This window comes from Protomyctophum parallelum, assembly GCF_964188405.1.
Source record: "Protomyctophum parallelum genome assembly, chromosome: 17".
NCBI classification, from domain to species: domain Eukaryota; kingdom Metazoa; phylum Chordata; class Actinopteri; order Myctophiformes; family Myctophidae; genus Protomyctophum; species Protomyctophum parallelum.
Window position 1 is genome coordinate 24,787,490 of NC_139719.1, and position 12,266 is coordinate 24,799,755.

Below are 12,266 nucleotides of genomic sequence, written 5' to 3' on the forward strand. Positions count from 1 at the left end.
AGTGTGACAGTCATCAATTTGCCTATCGAGAGAACAGGGGCACTGATGACGCCATCTCCTCCGCCCTACACTGTGCCCTCACTCACCTGGACAAGAGCAACACTCACATTCGGATGCTGTTCATCGACCTCAGTTCAGCATTCAACACCATCATCCCATCCAAACTCATCACTAAGCTTGGTGACCTTGTGGCAACCAAGGACCTGGACATCACTCGCTCCATCTGCAACTGGATCCTCGACTTCCTCACTGACAGGCCTCAGTCTGTTAGGATAGGCAACCTCACCTCCTCCACCCTAACCCTGAGCACTGGTGTCCCACAAGGCTGTGTGCTGAGCCCCCTTCTCTACTCCCTCTTCACCCACGACTGCACCCCTATGCACGGCACCAACACCATCATCAAATTTGCAGATGACACAACGGTGGTGGGTCTCATCAAAGACAACGATGAGACGGCCTACAGGGAGGAGATCCTGCATCTGGCGTCGTGGTGTGCCGACAACAACCTGGCGTTGAACACCAAGAAGACCAAGGAGCTCATAGTGGACTTCAGGAGGACTAGGGCTGTCACTCACGCTCCCATTCATATCAACGGAGCGGAGGTCGAACGGGTCCCCAGCTTCAAATTCCTGGTGGTCCACATCTCTGAGGACCTCTCCTGGACCCTCAACACCGGGTCTCTGGTCAAGAAGGCCCAACAGCGTCTCTTCTTTCTGAGGAGACTGAGGAATCTCCTCAGATCCTAGGGAATTTCTACCGCTGCGCCATCGAGAGCATCCTCACATACTGCACCACGGTCTGGTACGGAAACTGCACAGCCTCTGACCGGAAGGCACTGCAAAGGGTGGTGAAAACTGCCCAACGCATCACCGGAATATCTCTGCCTGTCATTAAGGCCATCTACGTATGACAGTCGGTGCCTGAGGAAGGCCCACAAAATCATAAAGGACCCCTCTCACCCCAACCACAGTCTGTTTGCCCTCCTCCCCTCTGGGAGACGTTTTAGGAGCCTTTGTTCCAAGTCCAGCAGACTTAGGAACAGCTTCTTCCCCTCCACTGTCATCTACCTAAACTCCTCATCCACTCCTTTCCCTCCCCCCAACCCATCCACCATCCCTGTCGTATCCGAGACTCTGGACTCATCCTAGTCTACAAACACTATGTGGACTTGTGTCATATGGCCACTGGACTTGTGGAACATGGTCTCTGGACCTTAGTTTAGCACACTGTGCACTGGGCCATGTGCAATAAGGGCTACTTGCAATATGGACAGATCATGTTTTTCTTCTGCTCTCATATCATTTATTTATTTATTTAAATGACTACTGCTACTGCTACTACTGTACTACTGTAAATAATGTATCCTCCTTACTGAAATGTTTGCACCATTGGTGAGATGCGAAAATACTTTTCGCTGTGCTGTGCTGTACTTGTACTGTACATTGACAATAAATTTAATCTCATCTCATCTTATCTCACAATATTATTATATTATAGGACCACAATGGAAGTATCGATTAAGTATGCTTAAGTATTCAATCAATCGACCCGGACGGCTGGCGTAGACGTCCGGACACCTAGGCTGCTAATCCAGCCTGACAGCGCGTCAGGTGATTCCTGATCGAGATGACCTTTGCTGCGTGTCACTCCCCATCTCCTGTCAACTTACTGTACAGCACACTATCAAATAAAGCCAGAAAAAGCCCCAAAAACATCTTAAAATAATACAAAAATAAAAGTATTCACTCACTCACATCTTGCAGGGGCCACGCCGAGGTGGTGGCAGACTGTACGTTCGGCGAGGGTGTGGGCCTGATCCTGATGGACGACGTCCAGTGCGAGGGGTCCGAGACCTCCCTGCTGGACTGTCACCACGGCATCTGGGGCCGGACAGACTGCTCCCACGCCGAGGACGTGGGCGTGCGCTGCAGGGGAGGAGCCGGCCCCGAGACCAACGAGGTGCCGGTCATCGCACCTTCCACGGGTAAGAGAGGGAAAGGGGGTGTGATGGTTAATCAAACTAATCCAGTGGTTTTCAACCCGTTTCATGTCAGGTTCATTATTCGGCATTTGAGACCTTTGAGGCCTCTCAGACCTAAGAACCGTGGGGTTCCCAGTTCGAACCCGGGCTCCCCCAGAGTTAGTGTTGAAGTGTCCTTGAGCAAGTCTCTGAACCCCTATTTCGGATGTGCAGGCTTGTGCCTTGCATGGTTTCCTCTGCCATCTGTTTATGAATGGGTGAATGTAATGCACAATCTATGTAAAGCGCCTTGGATAAAGGCGCTATATTAATGCACCATTTACCATTTATTTTCATTTTACACTCAAAAATTAATTATTTTATTATTATTATTGAATGAATAATGGTTTTAGTATTATTATTGAATAACAATTCAATTGATTTACAAAAACACAAAAAATAGCCAACGTACTACAAGCTGTTAGTGACACGTTTAGAGCTTGTAGACTGGCTATTTGCATGACACCAATGTATGATAAAACATAAAATAGGAGTTAAAAGTGATATTTTTGGGTTAAAACAAACATTCCGATATTAATGATATGATATTAATGATTGCTATGTAGAGTGTCTAGCCAGTTAAGAAACAGTTTTTCAGCTTAATTTTTATAGTGTTCCAACTCATTGTTTTTGCCTTGCCCATATTCATGTTTGTCTGTCTGTGTATGCATCCTTTGTGAGGAGGACAACAATGCCACAAGGGCGGAAACTAATGGTTTAAATCTGGTGTGTGTGTGTGTGTGTGTGTGTGTGTGTGTGTGTGTGTGTGTGTGTGTGTGTGTGTGTGTGTGCGGCGCGTATATGTTTGCTGTCACACAGCTAAATGTCCAGTGAAAGGTGTGAATGTCCTCTGCGGTCTGCTCTCCATTCTAATTCTAATAGAGTGTGTGTCACTGTCCGCACACACCTCTGGGATACAGACACTGTAAACACCTCTTTATTCTTTTATTCTCCTCTGCTGTCAACACGTGGCATTTCAACCCGCCGGACAGACGCACACACACACACACGCACACACACACACACACACACACACACACACACACAAATGTTCCGTCGACTACCTTTTTTTGTCTTTCGAAAACGAAATGAAAACTAAGCCTGAGGACTAAAACTATGACTAAATATACTGACAATTTCGTCGACAAATAAAAACTATAGACTAAAATATCATGGAGGGACTAGTGGAGAAGAGGTCCAGTAGAACTAAATGCCAAGTAATTTTATGAAGTCATTTTATGCTCGATTGTGTGCAGGTGTCACTCTCTGAAAATAGCCGATATATAAGCTCATGTGTCCCAGTGCGACACGAGACGTTGTGAGCTTGTAGATCTGCTATTTTCGGCACACATTGCAGCCGAGTATAAATCGGGCATTTCAGTGCCATCACGGTCAAAGTGCTACATCAACTGTAGGTTTAGTGTACTAAAATAGAGATGTTTTTTTTTTTTTTTTTTTTGTGTGTTTAAAAGAAATTGCGAAAAATCTGAAGTGAACCTACATGTAGTATTGCGATGGGAATGCTATGGTGAGTTGAGTGAACGGTCCCATGCCGATGTGTTGTGATGTGTTGTCCAGGTCCTCTGGTGCGTCTGGCCGGAGGCAGCACCAGGAAGGAGGGCCGTGTGGAGGTCTACCTGCATGGAGACTGGGGCAGCATCTGTGACTCTGGCTGGAACAACCTCAACGCTGCCGTGGTGTGTCGACAGCTGGGCCACAGGTCAGTGTGTGTGTGTGTGTGTGTGTGTGTGTGTGTGTGTGTGTGTCACAGTGTGTGAGTGTGTTTGTGTGCCCGCGTGCTGTTTTACTCTGAGAGCATGCGCGTGTGAGAGAGAGAGAACGTCCTTCTCTAACTCTTCATCCACTACTACTAATGCTGCAGCGGTGGGGCCGTGGCAGCGGGGGGGTTCGGCCAGGGCAAGGGTCCCATCCACCTGGACCAGGTGCGCTGCACGGGCAAGGAGGAGTTCCTCGGGGAGTGTCCCTCTCTGGGACAGAGTCTCCAGGGCTGCAGGCGCCGGCAGGACGCCGGCGTCAGGTGCGACGTCACCCCAGAGAAGACCAGGCCACTGGAGCCGGCCATGGCGCACCAGCTGACCTGCGGCCTGAGGAAGATCACAGAGGAAGGAGGGAGCAAGAAGGAGAGCCAAGGAGGTGACGACATGCTTAGGTGAGTGGTTCTCAAACCTTTTCATGTCAAAGAACCCCAAATTAATATCAGGAACACCTGGGCCCTACCCAAATAAAATAAAATAATTTAAATAAACATAAACTGTCCAAATGGCCTGGTCCATTTTGACACTTAAATGTTAAACATTTAAAGGAACATTCAGCCACTAGAGGTCACACTTGTACCCTGTGTTGTATATAAGGCAGTGGTTCTCAACCTACCACTGTATTTTGGTCAAAATAGGCAATTTGTTTGGCCTAATGGTTTTGTGACATAGTCAGGAGTAAGTCAGTAAGTAAATTGGCCTAAATCTAAGGTTTAATCCTATTTAATTAAATTGGATCAAATTATGTTACATGACTGACTTAGTGTTATTTTTTTATATCAATGTATAGGTACATAAATTGTTCTAAACGTTTTGATATATATATTATTATATATTTTATTTACAGTAATATTTTGATTGGTTCAGTTGATGTTGCAGTGGTTGCACGATTATATTATACTCTTACTGCACTATTTACATTAGTATTTTACCAGCCTCGGAAATGCAGACGTTTTTATTTTGTATTTTACTAACTTGTAGCTGCACTTTAGCATTTATTAATGGATTATTTTAATTGATTCCTAGATCAATGTTTCTCAAACCTTTTCATTTCAAGGACCCCCATAACGGGTCCATTTGGTTCTATTTGTACACTCAGAGTTACAGACAATCAGACAATAAGGGTCCATTTGGAACCCCATCAAGAAACCATGAGGATCCCTGGAACCCACTTTGAGAACCACAGTCCTAATTGTTTTGAGGGGCGCTAGCCCCTCCCATGCCCAGCTTTGTGTGTGCGTGTGTACCCCATAGCGATGATTTGATTGGCTGAGGACTTCAAAAGAGAAGATAAAAAGTGAGGTCAGAAAAGTGAGGACGCCAAAAGTGATTGGCCGGAATGTGATGATGTATAAGAGCGCCTCTCACTTCACACGAGTGTGATTGTTTGTTTTTTGTTATTATTTTTTTATTACACACTGGTATGAGGTATCAGATCGATACTCTGTATCGACCGATACGCAAGTTCTTGGAATGTATCAGGAATGAAAAAATGGTATGAGTACATCTCTGGTTAAGACGTGGTGTTGTCCCTTGCAGGAGCTGGTGGCCGTGGCAGGTGTCGGTGTGGCTTCAGTCCCAGGCAGAAGATGGAGGTCCTCTGTGCAGTGGGACCCTCATCAGCCCCTGCTGGGTCCTCACCTCAGCTGACTGCTTCAACAGGTACTTGCTGTCTGTGCTTAGATTCCCCTCTCGCCTCGGAGACAATACATCATCCAGGGAAATCTAAATAATTTTTAAGGGGCCCCTCTCCAACATCTGGCTTTCAGACATGACGTCATGTGGCAGCCAATTCTATGGACTTTGTCCTGTGACATGGGGCATGTCACAGGGTGCCCCTCACCCTTCCCTTTTTCCTAGATTTTTATCCCATGATTTTGTACCCCCATTCTTTCACCCAGTGTCAATTATCTAATGTAATCCTGGGCGCTACACTCCCTCCGCCAACCTGGGGAGAGCAATGGACTGACCTCAGTACTGCCTTCACTACATGAGGAGTCCAAGCTGCTTCTTTTCACCTGACAGGGGGGAGTTTCCCTGGTAGCGCGTGGAAGGAACACGTTATTCCAAACAGTTCCTTTCCCCTCCATCAGGCACCTCGGCTGACCAGGGGAAGGCAGTTTAGAGACGAGGATTACTGCATGTTTAGGGTACCTACCTACCCTAGGTGACACGGGGAGAACATGCAAACTATTATTATTGCCTCAGGAATGCAAAACAACTATGACTAAAACGAAATCAAAATTTGCAGTCAAAATCAATACTGTGCTCAACCTGTCTCCTCAGGTTCGGCAGTGATGCCTCCAGGTACGTGGTGCACGTCGGGGCGTCGGGGAGAAGCGTCACCCCGGAGCAGGTGGTGGTCCACAGGAAGTTCAAGGGCCAGAGCGGGGGTCACGACCTGGCCCTGGTGAAGCTGCCCAGCAGCACCAAGGGTCACTGTCTGACCTTTGACCCCAGCACCAACGCGGCCTGCCTCCCCACGCCAGACACGGCGGGCGGGAAGGCCCCGTCTTCTTGCGTCGCCACGGTTACCACGGGCTGGGAAGGTCCAGGTACTGTATTTTATTCTTGAACATCGTGTTCTCTGTGGTTCAGCAGCTTTTCTCCTTCTCTCTATTTCCACTATACTATTAAACTATAAACTGCTGGAACAATCAGAGCCAGATTTCGACTAGGACAAAGAAGTACCTACGATGTACGTATGTACCTCCATGCATTACTTTCCATATTTCTTTTATACTTCAATTATAGTTAACATGGGAGATGATCAGGCTGAAACCTTGATTCGATCGGGCTGAAACCTTGACGAATTTGGAGGCATACTACATACAGTAGATGTACTTCATAGATGACTGACGTCTTAGCCTGGAGATCCAAATGAAGCGTCACAATTATTATTATTAGACTTGATCATGTATTTTACACACAATTTACCACAGTGGATCCTTAAAGCTTGATCTCATATCCCACCTTTCCAATCTCTTCCTCTTAGATTCCACGCTCGCCACCTGGGTCCCTCTCATGTCATCATGGCAATGCAAGAAGCGCTACGGCGACAGCTACTCCAGTCATGGGACACTGTGCGCCGGCAGCCCTCCGGACACCAGCCGTCTCCACGGCGACGGCTGTCAGGGCAACTCCGGAGGCGGGCTGGTGTGCCAGGGTGAGGGCGGGCGCTGGGTCCTCACCGGGGTGGTCGCCGGCGGTTATGGCTGCGGCGACCCCACCTCCCCGGCACTCTACACGCGAGTCAGCAGGTTCCGTGGGTGGATCCAGGAAGTGGCTGAAACACGCAGCACCGGAGAGGAACCCGCCAACGCTCGCGCAGAAGAGCCGAGCGTGCGCATTCAAGGGAATGAGCATGCATTCCGCATTTCGCAGGAGGCGACGCGCAGCGACGCGCCGGAGGAGGGCTCTCACACCCAGCATGAGAGCGCTCACGACGACCTGGTTTACGCCAACGATGTGATGCTCGTCGACAATGACCTGACGCATGTGCGCGAGGAGGAGCGCGCGCGCGCCGAGGTCAAAGATGAATACCCCCACGTGCACAGCAAGCTCAAACACACGCACGATCAGCAGCACGTAGATTCCGGCGACGGCAACGAGGTCGGGGCGAAACACGTGCACAACCATAACCCACACGTGCACACTAAGAACACACGTCCTCCTCACGCTGCCGACGTGCACGCCCTGGTCTGACTGAGGTCGTGCCATGGGCTTACCATCTGTGCCATGTGACTCTGATGAAGGAAGAGGTGGAGAAAAGGGACAGGGCTCAACGTCAGAGGCCAAATTCAAATTCCAAATGTTGTCTCCTCGCCACCTCTGTCCTCCAGTATGGTGGTGTTACGGTGAAATTGGTGACACGCTCAAACATGTACAGAATTACGTTCTGATTTTAACCTTATGTGAATGACCTCCACAAGACGGTCACAAATTTCATCAGGTCACCAATTTCATCAGGTCACCAATTTCACTGTAACGCTGCCATGTTGAGGAGGCGGCGAGGAGACACAAATATGGGTATTGGAATTTGGCTAGAGAGGAGAGAGTAAGATCGCAATGGGAAGGAGAAGACAGAGACTCCTTTACACTCAGTGATTATGAGCTAGCACCAATTATGGCCGTCCTGGTGTCTGTGCTTACTTCAACTCACATCTCAACTCATTGTAACTCGACTCTACCTATAAGTGAACTCATCACCAGACATTTGTGATTGCTTCTCCTCCGGTGATAGTGCCGATGTGAGCGTATCGACCGCTGTGGGGCAAAAACCTTGTAATGTATATGACCAAAACTCTTTTCAGGTTCCAATGGATCCAGTGTAGTTATTTTTACTTTTCATTGGACTTACCGGTAATCACTTTAAATCTAAATGATTGCTGTTTTGGACAAATGAAATAAAAATGGCGAGAGTATTGAGAAATGTTCAAACGTTTTTTCAAAATAGCCGGCGCGTTGTGACCTTATGTGTAGATCGCCTAGTTTCACTACTTTTGCAAGACACTGTAGGGTGTTCAGCTGGGAGCCATCCTGGCCTGGTGATTCGCCCCTTTCTCACCAGGGCAGGGAGTGACCCTGGACTATGCATGGCAGGGGCGTCCTCCTCCCTGAGCCAGGCTTGAACCTGGCCGCATACCTGATGGTTGAATATCATGTTTGTGTTGGAACCTCTCTGGGCACTTCAGCCTGTACCTAAATTCCATATAAGTATAAAATAGGGCAATACATGAAACGGGGAGATGACAAGGTTTCTGCCCGATGGCACTGACATGCTCACTGCGTTGTCAGTATATTATGTGTGAATCAGTGTGATGCTTTCATGTGAGTGGGGAGGGCGAGGACTAGCGGGGGCACCTAAGGAAGGCTTCTTCCTAAAAATGGGTCTTATAGTCAGACATTTCAACACAACGATGTTGGACTTTCACAACGATCCAAGTATTGCTTTGGCTGGCATAACATTTTGCCAAAAGAAATGTACATATGTATGTAAGTATTTTTTTTTTTTGAGGGGTGACTTTAAATTATCACAGACCTTTTAATGTATGCCACAAATAATGAGTATTCTGCTGGGGTCTAGAAATAAGGGCTATGATAATAACTGATGTTATAATAGCTGTAATAGGCCTTTCTCATGGCAAGCATGTTGACACAGTTGTGTGTTGGTTACCTCACAGGTTTCCGACGATACTAATTAAAGCTTGTGTTCCGGTCAAACAGAGTCAGGGTGCTGCTGTTTGGCTCAATGGACAGTAGGGATACACCGATATATATACATATCGTATCGGCCCATATTTGACATTATTTGTCAATATCTGCTATGTTGGTGTGTTGGTCATCTGCAACCTACCAACCTGTAGATTCTGAACAGTTATTTCTTATAACTAATATATATTCTTCCTGGCACCAAAGGGGGAATTAACGGCAAAAACGAAATAAACAAATATCGACGTCGGCTAAATTATTACTTCAGCATCGGCCAATAATTTCCATATCGGTGCATCCCTTCTGGAAAGACTGCTTCACTTGCATTTTTACCAGTGTAACACAGTGAAGGAACTACCATTAGACTAGTATTTGTCAGTATGGCTGCCGAGGGAAAAGGCCCGTTCGTAGGGGACAAACATCCATCAGTGTAGCCATTTATCTCTTCTTACTGTACCTCATTGCATGGCATCCGACTCCTAACATTTGTGCATTAGTTCAGCTTTGATAGAAACAGAAGTCGTGGGTGATGTATACCTACTATAGGAAAACTATACTACTATATCCAAGCCTTCAACAACACGGCGGTTCGTCTCTTGAGGTTCATGTCCTCATAGGACCTATACCTTTACCGGTGGGCATTGCTGTTGTGACATTTAGACCAGTGGTTCTCAAACCTTTTCATTTCAAAGCCCCCCATAACTCTGAGAGTATACAAATGGAACCAAATGTTCCAAATTTAAATTTGTGTACTCTCAGAGTTACAGGCCCGTAAGGGTGCATTTGGAACCCTCTCAAGGAACCATGAGGGTCCCTCGACCTTACTTTGAACTACTGATTTAGATAACTTCCTTATGATAACGACCATATCTCATCAATGCTACAGTATGTTATTAAACTGGACCAGACAATTGTCCTCTTTCAAAGCCATTGGAAGCCTGCGGTGGGGTCACAATTTATTTATTCTTTTTTTTAAATATGATTCCAATGAATGGCTTTAGATAGTTAGTCAGATGAATAAAATAGATAGATATCCAGTATTCTGGTTACTAGTTACTAGTTTAGTCCGTGTACAGTAATGCATTTGTTGTATGATTGACATAGATAGCTAAATTGTTCAAACTTTTTAATGTGAAATGATGTCTTTGTTCTGTTATTTATGTTCTCCAGACGGACATTATGTGACTTAACCAGTAGATGGCGACATTGTTCTATTTGAACCAGAGCTGCAGGTGTGGATGAGAATGGCTCTGGTGTTGGTTTTATATACTGTCTCTCTGTGGCTGCCTTGAATGGACTTGTGTGTGTGTGTGTGTGTGTGTGTGTGTGTGTGTGTGTGTGTGTGTGTGTGTGTGTGTGTGTGTGTGCATTGTATTGTGTAACCCTGAACGCCTGTTTTTATATACCTGTACATAAACTCAGCCTGTCGCTATCCTTCCCCTCGCTGACTTTTGGCATTTTAACTACTTAAACCCGGTCAAGCGTAGGGCCTATACCGTCCGGCCAATTCATACTCCAGTTTTCGGTGACGGTGACCCTCATCACCTAAAACTGGAGTATGAATAGGCCTAATGAAGTCCTTTTTCCCCAGCCTCTACACTTACATCTGTGCGAAAAATAGCCGATCTTGTGACGCAAGAGCTTACTGTAATAGATCTGCTGATATCCTATTTTCACCGAACGTTAGGCCCAGAATGACGGACGCTATGTATGGGTTCATGTGGTTAAAATGCAAAACATTTCATTTAAAACCTGTAAATGTGTCCGTGGCTTGAGAGCGAGGGTGTTTACTTACTGCTGTGATGTAAGCCTTACTTGACCTGTGTTAGACCAGTCTGTTGTACCTCAGTGTTAATATGCTAAATCATGGTATTAAAGCATAATACTTGGTGAGAACAGATCCGTGTTGTTGGTCTCTGTGTGCTCTCATATAGTGTACTGGTAGAAGTAGGCCTATACTCGGATATCCTATTGTTTTTTTGTTTTGTTTTTTTAATCTGTGGTGGGAAAAGTATAAGCTTTTTTATTTATTTAAATAGTAATCAATATTGCAATATAGAAATACTCTGTTACAAGTAGCCCCCACTGTTCCAGAGCCTAGTGTAAGAAATGGTTAAAAAGGAACCCAATGGGACATTATTTCAGCTTGCCTTGCAGTATACACATCACAGATGTGATCTGAATGTTTTCAGCAATTATTTTGGTGTTTTTGTCCTGTAATAGAGTCAAGATGTGCTTGAATCTTAATAGTAACCATTTCTATGTAAAGTATAAGCCTATTCCTTGGGTCCTAATTGTATGGAAACATCTGTTAATTGTTTATAATTTATATCAATAGAACTATGCTTTTCCATTTTTGGATTTAGGTAGGATTGTGTAAGAAAGATTTAAAAATGAACCACATGGGACATTATTTCAGCTTGGCACCTGGCAGAATCTTAAAATACACCCTTCAAGGATTAAGAAAATAACTGTTGCAACGTCAAAATCCACCTAAGAATTTAGTAAACAGAAGTATAGTCTGAACGTTTTCAGCAAATTTTTGGGGTGTTTTTGACCTCCCACTGCTTGAATCTTCATAATAACCTTTTTTTTTTTTTTTTTCCTTGGGTCTATGGAAACAATTTGTCCCTGTTTGTAGGTTGTTATGTCAATAATTATGCTGTTTTCTCTTGTCTCTTCATTTGCAAATTTAGGGTAAGAAAGGGTTACAAATGAACCCATTGGGGCATTTTTTTTCTTGGTATCTGGCAGAATCTTAAAATATACCCTAACCTTGCCCACCAACGAACCATGTACAATCCAGATTCGGCACAAACAAGGGAGTAAATTATTTTCGCTCCTATGCCACCAAAATGTGAAACGCCCTATGACAAAAGTCATTAAGACATGAAAATCCCTTGACTCCTTCAAAACCGCTCTCAAAGGGCGGCTGCAATTCGAAACTGGCCCCCGTCAAATCTGAATCCCCCCCCTTTCCCCTCACTGTAAATGTTTCTTTTCCCTTTTTACCTCCTTTATGATGAATTCCTGTTCTGTTCTTTGACTATATAGAAGTGTCTATTTGTACGTCTCTAAATGTTTTGATGAATTGAACATGGTGGACCCTCTTGTAAACAAGTGTAATGCTTAATTTGGTCGTCCACTCACAGTTAACAGTCTTTGTATTGAGTTTGTGCTTGAAATGTACTGTAATTATGCAAACTGTTAATCAATATTTCAATCAATCAATCAACCAGGCTTTCCATCAACTCGAGGGA

At 45.4% G+C, this 12,266-nt stretch overlaps 1 protein-coding gene across 1 annotated transcript in view; it reads left to right on the forward strand.

Moving 5' to 3' along the window:
* LOC310874221 (neurotrypsin-like) overlaps positions 1–7,611 on the forward strand; it is a 37,791-nt gene extending 30,180 nt beyond the window's left edge. Inside the window, exons 9-14 of the mRNA XM_083786936.1 lie at positions 1,764–1,984; positions 3,599–3,740; positions 3,903–4,190; positions 5,335–5,457; positions 6,082–6,350; positions 6,791–7,611. Of these exons, the coding sequence (XP_083643062.1) occupies positions 1,764–1,984; positions 3,599–3,740; positions 3,903–4,190; positions 5,335–5,457; positions 6,082–6,350; positions 6,791–7,500 (1,753 nt within the window). The 3' untranslated portion in view covers positions 7,501–7,611. The remainder of the gene's footprint in view (positions 1–1,763; positions 1,985–3,598; positions 3,741–3,902; positions 4,191–5,334; positions 5,458–6,081; positions 6,351–6,790) is intronic.
* Positions 7,612–12,266: the final 4,655 nt, after the last annotated feature.